General features: G+C 44.4%; 4 protein-coding genes across 4 annotated transcripts; 2 read left to right on the top strand and 2 right to left on the bottom strand.

Annotated features, from left to right (window-relative positions):
- Window positions 1-3,358: 3,358 nt before the first annotated feature.
- Window positions 3,359-6,556, bottom strand: LOC6603390 (glycoprotein-N-acetylgalactosamine 3-beta-galactosyltransferase 1). Its single transcript, XM_002028323.2, has 4 exons — window positions 6,069-6,556; window positions 5,910-6,003; window positions 3,730-4,029; window positions 3,359-3,662 (listed from the first exon to the last, which is right to left on the bottom strand). Exons 1-4 carry the CDS (start codon window positions 6,518-6,520, stop codon window positions 3,429-3,431), a joined length of 1,080 nt encoding a protein of 359 aa, XP_002028359.2. The 5' UTR covers window positions 6,521-6,556; the 3' UTR covers window positions 3,359-3,428.
- Window positions 6,557-7,340: 784 nt separating this feature from the next.
- On the top strand, window positions 7,341-8,185 carry LOC6603388 (cuticle protein 8). The gene is made up of 2 exons (XM_002028321.1): window positions 7,341-7,352; window positions 7,415-8,185. The coding sequence occupies exons 1-2, from the start codon at window positions 7,341-7,343 to the stop codon at window positions 8,183-8,185; spliced, it is 783 nt and encodes a 260-aa protein (XP_002028357.1).
- Window positions 8,186-9,545: 1,360 nt separating this feature from the next.
- LOC6603393 (glycoprotein-N-acetylgalactosamine 3-beta-galactosyltransferase 1) lies at window positions 9,546-11,789 on the top strand. Its single transcript, XM_026987443.1, has 4 exons — window positions 9,546-10,137; window positions 10,740-10,836; window positions 10,905-11,177; window positions 11,238-11,789. Exons 1-4 carry the CDS (start codon window positions 9,623-9,625, stop codon window positions 11,787-11,789), a joined length of 1,437 nt encoding a protein of 478 aa, XP_026843244.1. The 5' UTR covers window positions 9,546-9,622.
- LOC6603375 lies at window positions 11,676-13,930 on the bottom strand. The gene is made up of 3 exons (XM_002028319.2): window positions 13,160-13,930; window positions 12,253-13,101; window positions 11,676-12,194 (listed from the first exon to the last, which is right to left on the bottom strand). The coding sequence occupies exons 1-3, from the start codon at window positions 13,928-13,930 to the stop codon at window positions 12,021-12,023; spliced, it is 1,794 nt and encodes a 597-aa protein (XP_002028355.1). The 3' UTR covers window positions 11,676-12,020.
- Between the last annotated feature and the right edge of the window lie 293 nt (window positions 13,931-14,223).

Here is a 14,223-nt window from a genome sequence, read left to right as displayed (position 1 = left end):
AGAACACGAAAAGTAGAAGATAAATAAAAAAAATATATCACATTCCTTTGGCAGCAAAAAGTGAAGGGTATAAATGTACAAGTGGGTATAAATAAGAAATAATTTCTGAATTTATCTGAAATGAACTGCAAATATTTGAGCCGTATTAATAATTAATTTATCTTCCTCTGCAGCAGGAAAAAAAAAATGAAAACTAAATTGTCTAACAACTTTCGCTACAAAAACTGGCAAACAGAAAAACAACAAAAAAAGAAACGAATCCAACAAACAATTTTTGAGTGAGGCACGGCTACGCATTGCTGAGTAATTGATTTTTTATGGCTTGGGCTACGATACAATTTCAGTTCGAAAAAAATATCAAATAATATCAAATGTAATGGCTTGCAAATCTGGATCGAGCGATTGAAGGTCGCGGAGTGCTACTCGACGGCGGCAACGCACAATTCGAAGAAAAAATAGCAACAGCAGCAAAGTATAATAAAATAAAATATAATAATAATCCGACAGGTGACAATAACAAGAGCAACAACATCCACTGCGTAGCCGAACCGAACCGAACCGAACCACTCGTAGAGCTTGTGTCGGCCCACAAAATGGAACACGCGCCATTGAAATAGACAACTCAGAAAAAGACAGCAGCCCGCAGTCGGTGCTAAAATGCATTACGCATACGCACGGTGTGACGGCCGTTTTGGAATGGAGAAACATTGAGCTTGAATTGGGCAAATAAGTAAGCTTAACTAAACTAAACTAACTTACAGGTAGCTCCAATTGGCAGCTCTGTTGGCTTAGCTTGTTAGCAAATAGTTTCAGCGTGGAGTTGGAAGCTCATAAATAAAGTGGTATTTCAGCTAATTGGATTCTTTGATTCGATGCTATCGAATCGTGCCGAGTAAATTAAAAAACACACCGAACTAAGGGTCCAATTTTCAACGTGAACTTTAGAAGTTTGAAGTAGCACTTGACAGCAGAATTGGTGGAATGGAAAACGATTAAAAACATTCAAGCTCAAGTTTGTTCTAAATAAAAAATAATAATAAAATAATCAACTCCTATGGTCGAGAATTCCGTAACATTTCCGTGTAAATTCAATGCCATCGCTCAGTTCTTTTCTTCCAAGAGCTCTCTCTCTCTCTCTCTCTGTCGAGAAGAGTAGATGCATTTTATTCCATATAATTATTTGTAGTTTTTCTCATTCTAGACAAATGGCCATAAATCATACACCGAACGCGTGTGGGCAGAAGCTTAGCTAAGTTTCCCATAACCATTTAGGCCATAAGTATTTAATGAATGATTCCATCTCTCAGCCCAAATGAGGTCGAAATGTACGCTCCCAGCCCAAAAACCAAAACCAAAACCACAACCAACCCGAAGTGCAATGCCAAGGTGCACTTGTGGCCCACTCCCACAAACAGCTAAGCGCCCTGTTTGAACAAGTGTCGGGGAGTTCGCTTCCTCAATAAATACATGAGCTGTGCTTTTATGTTCAATTGCTTGTATTAACCGATTAACACACTGAGCTCATGCCTAACTATATTTTTAAGCCGGGCAATGATACAATACAATGTATTACTTAGTGCGAAAAACAAACAAAAAAGGTAATGCTGTAGCTCCCTTTCACTTACAACTGATGTTAATGGCCTCTTCAATGAGGGCTCTTTTGTAAATAAATCCAATCGACTCTCAATCTAAGATCTTTCCAATGCAATTTTATCATAATAAGTTTTGTACACTCGTATCCAGCCGGCTTCTGAAAACATCTCAATCTCCAAAGGCATACACCAGCCGCGGGCTCCATGAGAGACGAAATGCCAACTGGCACACACTGCGCATGCGTACGTGATTTTGGATTTAATTAACTGCGGCCTGGCAACAGCACAGCACACCACAGCACAAACTGCAAGCTAAAACAGCATTCAAGTAAGGTGAGACACAGGCATTGACTTTGGTAATGAAAACAATTCAGTCCAGTCCACTAGCTCTGTCGGGCAGGCCCTTCATGCAAGAATGCCTCAAGTGAAGGATTTCCCAGAATGATTCATCGGCTTTCAGCCAGTAGCTTGCTGCCATTCCCCCTGCTTTGTTGCCACTTGGTTTCGTGGTAGCATCGCGCAAAGCGTTAATTAAATACTTGCAAAAATTGCAAGGTCACTGTAATAAATTTTATAATACATATATATATATTACAGGCAGGCGTCTACTTTATACCATTTGCGGAATATTACAAAAAATAATCCAACAAAAACATGTAAAGAGATTTTCTAGCCAAGCTAGAAAGCAGTACGCTTTCTTGGAGCTTACTGAAATAAATACATATAGACCGAATTTAAACTTTGGAAAAAAATGAAAAGTTCAAATCAAAATAATTTGCAAACTCTTTATTCTTGTTTCTGAACTAAATTACTTTACAACACCTCGCGTTTTTTTCTATTTGTGCAATGGCTTCAAATTAACTAAATTCGTCGAACCTCACGAGAGTGTATTATGCCATACTCGTAAATATGTTATATGGTATTTACTTAAGTTCAAATGCGGAAAGTGACATTTAGTGTAGACGCGTGATTGGAAGAAGAGAAGATCGCCAGCAATGAGTGCGTGGGAATGAGGTTTACTTTTAACTAGTCCTATTACTGTAAATACTGGTTGCCAATACCTGCAACAAACGCTATCTTCAATGCCGTGGCTATGAATATAACCTGAATTCTGCATATGAGAGCAACAGCTTTAAAAATTGAAATCTTGATGTTTCAGAAGTTGCTGCCAATAATTGTAATTCTTCAGAGATAAACGAAACTTGAATTTGAATAAGATCATTGTTTGAAAGTTGAATCCGGAATATGAGGGAATTTGAGGGAACGAGGGAAGTTCCTTGTAATCGTAATTGAAATTATTCTTAGTCCTGATTTCCCCAGAATAACTGTTCTCGATGGATTTTTTCTAAATCTATATTATTATTTATTATTATTATTATTAGGTATATTATATATTTTATTTTAGCCTCAGCAACTGCACACATTTGTGTTGCATACTTTTGCGCTGGTATTTTAATTATGAATGTTAACATGCATCTAACATAGATCTCAGCGATCCGCTGGATGGTCTGTTAAGTCTCTGCTGGGCAAGTGAACTACAGAATGCTGTTTGCTCCGGCAATGGCAAGGCTAACTGGGGAGAGTACATAGTATGTACTGGGTATAATTGTTTTAGGAGTTTCCCTTCTAGTTTTTCTTCGATTTCCAGCAGTTTGTCTGAATTGTAATGATCCTGAATGTAATATACAAAGATACGTAGGCCAGAATCAAGCTAACCAAGCTAAATATCGGTTATTGCTAAGGACACGCGTAAACCTTAATACAGCTAAAGTTTCTTATGCCTAATTTATTAATATTAGAATCACATGAAGAAGGCGGGAGTCTTATATGTAGAATTTAGAAATTATCTGGCTTCTCTGACATTTTTTGTAAATCTTTTATGAACGAATTGTCCTCCAGTGGAAATCTCCTCATCAAATCCGTTGCGGTCAAGTGGTGTCTGGTGTGATGCTCTGAGGGTTCGCGGCGTCCAAAAACTCGTAGATGATAAAGCAAAAACTCATAGAGGTACATCCGTTCGGGGCTGGCATAATGAAAGGCCACCGAATAATTGGAGCAGCAATTGAAGCCCTAACCGGAACGATGATTTGAAACAGTGATTGAAATTTGATGGCAGCAAGGGGATGATCAGACTCACAGTTTCGACCTCGGACACACTCATCAGCCGCAACCAGTCCGGGGTTGTAGCGTTAGAGTCGGACATATAGCTCTCCAGATCCAATGGCATGAATTTGTGCTTTGCGTCGTCCCCTCCCAGCGCCTGTGCAGAGTCCACCAAATGAACGCCCACATTCTGCAGACAGATGCCCATGTAGAAGTCCTCAATGCCCATTCTCTTGGGCTGCGGACAAACCACTTCAGATTCATAAGCTTGGGTCATGAAACGATGCAGGGTCTCGCGGCTCAGGACATAGGAGGCGCCGCCAGACATGTAGCTCTGATTGGGAAAGACAAGCGGAGACATTAGCGGAGCCGTGGATGATGTTCCACCTTCACATGTTACATTCCATAATTAAAATTCCATAATTAATATTCCACACGCACCGCATTTATTTAGCGAACGATCACCTGTACCATCCCACCAGAAACCTACAACCTTCAGACATGAATATTTACATACATCAAAGACCCAACAAAAAAGTGCCGCCCGCGGTTAGTAACGGTGTTAGGCTTTAGGCATAGCCACTACATCAAGCATTACGCTGCTAATCCTCCACTGGAGGTCGCTCCGCGGGTCTGAAGTGTCAAAATTCGAATCAAATTCAAATGTGAACAAGCAGGGCTTACAAATTAATGGAAATGATGTATTGAATTTAATCAATTGTCACCTTTGCTCAGATCAGGTCAGTTAATTAAGCTGCAATGATGATGAATTACATTTTGGATGGGTTGGAGAAAACATGACGGACGAATCAATGAGCCCTAATGATGTGAGCTTTGGACATATGGGGAGGGCATCAAATACGACACAGCTAGCCGATTGAGAGATTTTCGAATAGAGGAAGGCACTTTAACCCTCTGGGTAACTTTGCAGTTCGGAGTAAGCTAACTAAAAGCCGATCAGATCATAATAAACCCAATATTTTTATGTATAAAAGATTCATTAAAGATTTATTAAAATATGCTAATTGACATAAGCGCCAGAGATCCCACAAATTCTAAAACAAAAGATTTATAAGACAAAACAAAGAAGTCAAGCAAATGATTATAATAATCAATCAAGAATCATTAGAGCGCCTATGCTGCATTTTGGGAAATAATCATGTGATAAATGTGCGAGAAACAGAAACGGAAAAAACAAAGGGAATACCAGTATTTTAATGCCTCAATTATGATACTCGTATTGGGGCTTGCATGGAGGCTAACAGCTGTGAACCCTCTACCGTACAGCCATACAACCATACAACCATACAACCATACATCCATATGCTATATGCGGTCATAATGTTTGCACTTTGTCTGACCAGTCAAATGCTTGCACAACGCTTGAAAATGTCAAAAGGCAAGGCAAGTCTTTGGCTACTGCCAAGATCTTCAGATGGACCCAAGACAATGAGGCGGGGCTGCGAAAGATGCGATGCTTGACAGGCGGCCCGATGACCGCACTTGGAGTGGCACCAGGCGGCGCCGGTTGCAGCCTGTTGGGGCTCCTAATGCGAATTTAATTTCTTATTTTCAATGTGTCCGACTGAAATATGAATACGGAAAACGCAAGACAAGCAGCCAGATCTTAAATGATTTGCAGCAGCCGAATCAACCTTGTGGGATTGTGTCATTTGCCCAATAATAGATCCATAGATCGAACAATGCAAAATAAATCGATATTAATTATTGAGGAATTACACACACCAAAGCGGACCGGTTTTTCTGGCATTGAACTTTAAGCGATTAGCACATTTCGCTATCCCAAAACATCTCTGAAGTATACGGCTATAAGAAAGTTCCGACAGAACAGAAAATCCGAAACGACGCTGGAACACCCTAGAGAAGGTTCAGCTTATTCGCGCCACAATTAAATCAGTTCTAAAGATAATCTTTAAAGGCAGCTTAGACGAGAAGTCCGATGGTCTCCAGCTAGAGTATCAATACAAGCGTTTGGCGACACTTTAATGTGACATATACAAACTGTTTTCGCCTGAAGCATGCCCACATATTTCCGAAGACATAATTCAATTAGTCCCGAAAACCAAAAACTGAGAAGCAAATCTTAATTTCAAAAATTTGCAATTCAGATTTTTGCGAGTCGCGTGAAGAAACGGGTGACTAGCATGGAAGATGGAGAGTTAATCGATGATGAAGCTAATGTCGATCACTTACCACATTATAGCGGGTCATCTTGTAGCCCAAATACACAGGCGTTGTCGGGTCATAGGCGGAGAGCAGGTACTGCATGTTCTCCATGATGACATAACTATGGAGGGAGGGGAGGTGGAGAAACTAAGGAGGCTCAGGCACAGTAATTCTCATTCCACTCACGTATCATCGTCTGCCTTCAGATACCAATCGAAGTCCTGTCCGTACTCCTGCCAGATATGGCGGAAACCCTCGCGGGTCTTGTTCCACAGATCCTCATAGCCGCCACCGCTGGGATCCACAACCTGGACGACTCCTAGCGGCTCGTAGCTCTCACTGCTGACAAACACCAGGCGGCTGCATCGCTTGCCCCAAGTGGCATGGACATGTCGCGCCAAACTCTGCACATTCTCTGGACAGGTGAGCACCATGCAGAGAATCCTTGCGGCCGGCGCCTCCTCAAACCTTGCCAGGGGTGCTGTTGTGGCCGTCGGCAATGTGGAGGAGCTGGTGCACCACGGTGACGCACGGTTCACATCGTAGACGTACAGGAGCAGCACGAAGGCGAAGATAAATCCCGCCATGAAGCCAGTCATGAGATGCAGCTGCGACCGCAGCTTGATTTTGGCTGTCATTCTGCGTGTGAGGTGTGTTCTGTGCCGCGTCTGGTTCCCGATTGTCTTCGCTGCTGATTTTAGCCAAGTCTATCAGCAAAGGCAGCACAGCAGCAGTCGGCAACCGGTTTTGATCGTCTTCTTATCAAAACAATCAACTCTCCAATTTGGTGGGAGAGTAGAGGTAGAGATGGTCGTGCATCTAAGCACATTCTCATAAAAATCTAATCGCTTCCGCATAGAAAAATTCATATCAGATTTGTTCTTTCTGCAGATCTGTTCTTTATTTTGAATGTACCATGGACGAAAAAAAGAGGTCAAAGTCATCCGCAGGTCGTGGTTGCACTTCAAAAATACACATCGAGCATATATATTTCAAAATACTAAGTAGAAAAAATATACGCGGAAAAAACATGACAGTGGGACTCAAGTTGGAGCCATGGGGCAACGATCGGGCCAGCGAGGCGCCTCCGTCCATTGCGCGCTGACGCTTGGCAGAGAGGTTCAGGTTCTGCTCAAGTTCTGCTCATCTATGTATGTATGTTATCTGTCAAGCCAAATTCAATTTGGTCGAGACTTACGCAGCAGAAAAACGGGCACAAAATGAAAAAAATGAAAGTGTTACATATACTTGTTGATCGCATCGCTGTGGACAATGGGAAATCGATCAATTGAAGCGCATGACATTGTATAACTTCGCTCATTGGGTAATACACTAGTCTCAGGGGATGAGGTATAAAAACTCCGAGTCGCCTCAATTATGACAACAGTTAGCTGACAATTTGTGGAGGCAGACGCAGACCAGACGCAGACCAACGGAAGGAAAATCTAAGCAATCGAGATGGCAGCAAAGGTGAGTCGGGACATGGGCTTTGCATAGGCTACCAACTGACACAATACCATTTGCATTTGCAGTTATTCGTCCTGCTGTCGCTGGCCGTTGTTGCCCAAGCGGAGTACAACTATAACGAGAAGGCAGCCACTGCCGTGAACACCCTGGAGCAGAGCTCCCCCAGCTCTGGGGAGGACTTCCTCAGCGACTACCACACGCCCAGCAACAATGCGCTGAACTCCCAGGCCACTCCGGACGGTTACGACTATGTGTCGCCTCGGACAAACCAATTTGCAGCCGGCGGAAGCAGTTCGGCCAGTGTGCATGCCTCGAATCTGCTGCAAAGTGCCGCCAATGCCGCATCTGCATCGGCAGCCCTATTGCCTTCGCCACTGCCCGTCCTGCGACAACACCAGGAGCCGGAGATTTTCCCGCCCGCCAGCTACAGCTTCAACTACGCCGTTAATGACGAGAGCACCGGCGACATCAAGGAGCACAGCGAGAGCCGCGACGGCTATGTGGTGCGCGGATTCTACAGCCTGATCGATCCCGATGGCTACAAGCGCACCGTCACCTACACGGCCGATGATGTCCATGGCTTCAACGCAGTCGTGAATCGAGTGCCATATGCCCTCAAGACCGTGGCTGTTGCGGTGGCCCCTTCAGTGGTACCGGCCATTGCCTTGGATGAGCGCTCCAAGCTGCAAACAGAAGACAACACGCGGTCGTCGGGAGCTTCCTCTGTGGAATCTGAGGGATCTGAGGGATCTGGATCTGGATCTGGTGCGTTCTCCCACGATAGCTATGCCAATGCCCCTCGTGGCCTGGACGCTTCTGGTGGTCCCTACGCCTGAGTTCTGCTGCTCTGCTATGCGGTGCTTGTATACTGCTTCATTGTGTTCCATCTAATACATCTAGTTCTGTAGATATTCCATTAAATATGATTAACCAACACTGGTTTGATTTCTCAACACCAACATTTCGTGGCCCTAAGAAATCATAACTTTTGGTCAGTATGAAGCTTCCTCGCTGGCATTTCAACGTTTTCAAAGAAGCCAAAGTCTGTGTGGTGGCGTGTTCAAAAGGTTAATTGTGCAACAAACATATGGAACTGCCTTTTAAGTAGCGAAGATGCCTTAAAGATGTATTACCACTCGTCGAAAGAAACTGAAAGGTCAAAGCATCACGCCTTGTGATGGAAAGCTCTTAGAGACTCGTGTTTACCATTGGTTTCATAGACGAAATGCAAGAGTACCATATACATATGTGGAGTACCTATAATTATTTCTAAGCCTCGGCCGTATTGGTTGAGCAGATCGTGACACGAGTTGGAATCATGACACGCACTCCCCTCCAGGGGATAACTGTTTGAATGGTCTGGCAACATCTGGCATCCAAAAAGGCGTTAAGTTATTTCTTACCAAACGTATCCGCGGGGCCCGTTCAAGCCAAGTCTGTCAACAGCCGGCAAAGCGCGAAGACGTTTCGGTTATTTTGTTGTTTCTTTGTTATTTCTGTATTTTTTTATTCGGAGTCTGAAGTCGCGTTCGGGCCGCTTTAATGGCCTTTTCGCAGTGAGTGTCTTCGTGTTTGAAATTCTGTGCGAGTGCCGTACCGGAGAGCATAAAGTGGAAAGAAAGCGGCCGAGAGAAGAGTCGCATAATTGCTCACCCACACTCACACACACACACACACACGAGCCCATCGCCCAGAGCCCAAAGCAGGGACAGCAGTAGAAGGCAGCAATTTGAGACGGGCCAAATCCAAATCCGATTGCAACGGGTCGCAGAAGCGTCACCGAGGCGGGGCGAGGCGAGGCACGGCCCAGGCAATTGCAAATCGAATCGAATTTAAACATCTTGCGAGTAAATGTACCCGTGTACAGAAGAGATACGAGTATAAGTACAACCACCGTTCCATACATGCATACTCCAACAACTTTATGCATGTTTGTGCGTCCCGAAGGTCAACCGCATCTTTACAAGCTTTCGTCTCTGCGTCAGTGCCTCCAGAATGTGTTAATTCGGTGTTTCAGTGACAACAACAACAACAACAGGCGACGGCAGCACAGCACCCAGAGCTTATACATACATACATATGTATGTATGTATGTATGTACATACTCGCACAACGGCAGCGACAACATTTTTTTAGATTTGCATAAAAAAGTAAACAAAAGCCGCCTATAAAAAATATAAAATAAAAAACCATACCTACAAAAATTTTAAAAAACAACAACAAGCTGAGGAAAATAAAAGCAAACCCAATACCGAACACGAACCCCATAGAAGATGAGCATATTTAGGCATCATCGGAAGCGCATGGAGCTGCTCTTGATGCTACTGATCGGCCTGGCTTGGGGGATCCTATTGTCCGAGCTCTTGCAGCGGGCTCGCTGGCAGTTCGACGAAGAAGACCAGCCATACCAAAGCAGCAATTACCCGCCAAGCAGCTACATGTGGAGCACTTCGGATCCATCGTACCAACTGACAACCATGCCCAACAACCTGACCACAGACAGGGGAGATCTGGCTGAGCGGCTCTTCAAGGAGACCCGCGTGCTGTGCATGGTGCTGACCAGTCCGAAGACCCACCGGACCCGGGCAATTCACATCAAGCGCACCTGGGGCTCGCGCTGCAACGAGTTGATCTTCGTGAGCACCAAGTCGGACAAGGAGCTGGGCACGGTGGCGCTCAAGGTGAAGGAAGGATATAGCAACCTCTGGGGGAAAACGCGAGCTGGTCTGCAGTATGTGTACACGCATTTTCAGAACTACGATTGGTTCCTCAAGGCGGACGATGACACGTGAGTGCTGTTAACACAAATACAGTTCAGAGAATTGCCCTTGCAGCTGCCAGGAATAAAGATCATCAATATATCCTCAGGGTTATTCAGAATAGTGATTGAACATCAATTACACTATGCAACAAAATGGAACTTGTTTTCCGCTGTGAACCAAACCGACTTATTTGATAGATTTGGGGCTTTAAAATTGTCTAAAAAGTTTTTTTTTTTCTAAGTTTTTTTTTTTAATTTTTACTATCAGAGGTAGTGCTTCTTTTATTCACAAAATTTAAGTACCTTTTATCTGGTTGTATTGAACTTTGCAATTCTTAAAAGGGGATAAATTCAGCTATTATTCAGATTCAAACACTTTGTGGCTTAAGCTCACCGTCTGAAAAATATTGAGCTTTCAAATTACAAATTGATCATTTTTGTGCGGTATTTTTCCAAACTCGAGAAAAGTCATAAGAAAGGCATAAAAGTCGATTTGATTCACAGCGAAAACGTGGTGTTGTTATTTAGTATAATAGATACCAGATTATGTGCATATTGGGCGAAATATTGGGCCATGCACATTTCAGCCATTCTCTCCAATTGTTTTAACCACTATTTTGGAATTCCAGTTATGTGGTGATGGAGAACCTGCGCTCCTTTCTGTACGCGTTCACGCCAAAGGCGCCTGTTTACTTTGGCAGCAAGTTTAGGGTGCATGTGAAGCAGGTAATGGCTCGATCGATGGTCGCCCCACCACATCGAAGTTATAATGATATAATGGACCTCTCCTGCAGGGCTATATGTCGGGAGGAGCTGGCTATGTGCTCAGCAAGGAGGCCCTGCTTCGGTTTATGGAACACGGCTTTAGCAACAGCAGTATCTGCAGCAATCGCAGCATCGGCTTCGAGGATGTGGAGCTCGGACGCTGCATGCAGGCAGTGGGCGTTGCGGCAGGGGACTCCCGTGATGAGCATGGCCTGGCCCGCTTTATGCCCTTCTCGCCGCTGCACTGGTTCTCGGACTCGCCGAACTGGTACAGACCCTACCGCTTCTACACCTCGTCAAATGTAAGAAGGGTTCTAGAATGGTATCTGATATCGTGATCAACTTTTTAAAATACTTCCTAGCAGAGCACAAACGATTGCTGCTCGAACTCGGCCATCTCCTTCCACTACAGCAATGCCAAGGACTTCTACGTGCTCGACTATGTCATCTACAAGTTAAGAGCCTTCGGCGTAAGCAGGCCTCAGGAGCAGCTGCCAATGAAGCAGCCATTCCAGGAGGTTATGGAGTCCTTGCAAAAGTGGCGAACTTCCAAGCCAGAAAAGCTGACGCCAGCAATTGGGGACCACAAAAATAAGCAAAAACTAAAGCCAAACGTTAAGACAAAAGCCATACCAACATTGAAAGCTAAGCACGATCCAAAATCTAAATCCAAAACTATACACAGACCTAAGCCCAAAACTACAACCAACACTACACCCAAAACTACACCCAAAACTACACCCAAAACTGCACAAAAAATATCACACAAAACCACACACAAAACTACACACAAAACTGCACACAAAACTACACACAAAACATCAAACAAAACTACACCCAAAACACTACACAAGCCGAATCCTAAAACCAAAACTAAAATAACACCCAAACCTAAAGTCGAAACTGAGGGCTAACCATTTTCTTAACGCGACTGCCGGAAACCATGCCAAAGAGAAAAAACCAACGCAGAATTTGAAAAATAAAATAAACGGGATCATATGTTAAATCTAAATCCTAAACTATATTCTGAACTAGTCGTAAGTCATCCAATTGTTAATAAATCATGTCGCAATCATGCACTTTCCCTTACACGTGAATAGTTTACTTATTTATTTATGACATACATCCTGAATGTGACAAATTGATTATTGTTGGCCCCTTCGGACGACTACGGCAGAGCGATTTCCACACTTCGTTCTGGGATGCCCCATTATGATGCCATAGGGACGGGCACTATATAAAATTGCTTCTAGAAAGTGCATTTCATAGGGCGATACTTTGTGCATTGTTATCGAATAGGTTGAACAGCAATTGATTCCCTGAAAGTGGAAATAAACCATGTATCAAAACACATGCAAGGAAGTACTCTCTACAGACCTTTTGGAATGTATGAATCTGAAACTTTTTCAACCAATCGATAAAGTCGGCACGTCCTGGTATGAGAAAGTACTCTAGGCCGATGGGAAAGAATCTATGTCGATTATAGTGGTCCCTAGAGTCACCGTCCGTGACATTTAACGTATTCATGCAGATACCCATTTGATAGTCCTCAGTGCCTTCGCCTTCCGCCCTGCACATCGATTTGCCGATACCTCGGGTGATGAACATCTGAAGGGCCTTCCTGCTGAGCACATAGCCAGCTCCACCGGACATATAAGTAACTTTCCCCAACTGAAAGTTGCAGCCAAAGTGAATCGGAGTATCTGGGGAATAGCTGGAAAGCATGTATCGCATATTCTCGATTATGGCATAGGTATCGTCATCGGCCTTAAAGAACCAGTCCGCCTCATGGCGGTAATGCCTATAGGCATGCCTGAAGGCCGCCTTTGTCTTTCCCCAGAGAAAATCGTAGCTATCGCTGATATTCAGGCCAACAATGTCCACTCCAACTCCAGGTGACCCCACGTGAGGGGAGCTGCTGTAGAAGACCACCCTGTTGCAATGGCGCCCCCAGGTTTCGCTTATGGTTTTCGCACCACTCAGGTGGTTTGTGGGCCAGGTAAGGACTAGACAGAGAACCCGTACGGATTGGCTGAGCCGTCTGGCCAGTGTATCATTGATCGCTTTGGCCTCTATGTGATTGGGGAAATGTACAGACCTCAGCTCTGGCAGTGGATTGACGTATCCGTAGGGTCGTAGGTGGTACAGCAGAAAGTCCAGGACATGCAATTGATTTGAATTGACGTATGGATAAAGGATTCCACGACCAAAGCAGCTCTCACGACTCTGCGAAAGACAATGGATTTCTGATCATAGCAGACACACACATGCCCCCAAGACTTACTTGATTTTCGTAGACCGATCGATAGGTGCAAGGCCACAGCCAGAACTTGGTGCGCAGATGGAAGGGCAGAACCTCTTCCTGCACATGAAACGGTAAAAGCTTGTCGCTTGGTCCTCGATCCATTCGAGCCAAGCAAGCCCGCAAGCTGGAGCCATCATGCAGGCAGTTCTCCGCCGTCAGGTGCTCCAGTGCTCCACGACTGAAAATGTGGTCGGTGGTTGCTCCTTTGCCTACATGGGCGTAGGAATAGAAGCCGTGCTGGGCACTGAAGTAGATCGCCTGAGAGGGTGAATAGGGGGCCAGCATATGGCGGAGATTCTCCACAATCACATAGGTTCCCATAGAGACGCTCAACAGCCAGTCCAACTTATGGTGGTTGTTGCGATAGATCCACAGATACGCCTCCGTCAGACTGATCTCCCTCGAATCGAATACACTCAATTCATTGCAGCGACAGCCCCAAGTCTTCCGGATGTGCTCTGCCTTCATTGCATCGAATCCGTTGCCCAAGTCCTCCAGATAAAGCAGGCAATGCACACGCACACTCTCGTAAAGTAGCTTGGCTATTTGTTTGTCGTCCCACTGCTGGGCCCGCAATCCAACGTCATAGCTGCTTATCGACTCCTTGTATGGCTTGAAGACAAACTCGTGGAGTTTGTAAAAGGTAGAACTTCGGAAAAATATTACCAGCTCGAGTACCGCCAGCCAGCCCGCAAAAGACAGAACCAGAATCCGCCATAGTTCGGCGACTTGCACTCGAATCAATTTCATTTTCCCAGCTGTAGAATTGAACAATAAGAACGGGTTGCTTTGATTAAAGTAGAATTTTTATTCAGAGGCAAGGGCATGCTGCTGTACTTATAGTTAGCCAGATAATACCAGAAACTATTACGGTTTATGTAAGCACCCTAATTGGTATCGGAGGATGACTGCCAGATGCTTTCTCTCTCACTCTCTCTTTGTCTGTATTTTGTCACAATTTTTCTCGAACTTGTCCTGAGAATGGGAAAAACACGAAGAGAAAGAGAGGAACCACTACCTCTAGAGGATTTTCCGTTTTTCAC

This window comes from Drosophila persimilis, unplaced genomic scaffold, assembly GCF_003286085.1.
Source record: "Drosophila persimilis strain 14011-0111.01,24,50 unplaced genomic scaffold, DperRS2 tig00000124-arrow-pilon, whole genome shotgun sequence".
In the NCBI taxonomy this organism is placed as follows: domain Eukaryota; kingdom Metazoa; phylum Arthropoda; class Insecta; order Diptera; family Drosophilidae; genus Drosophila; species Drosophila persimilis.
Note: the sequence above shows the minus strand (reverse complement) of the source record. Positions and strands in the feature narration are given on the sequence as shown.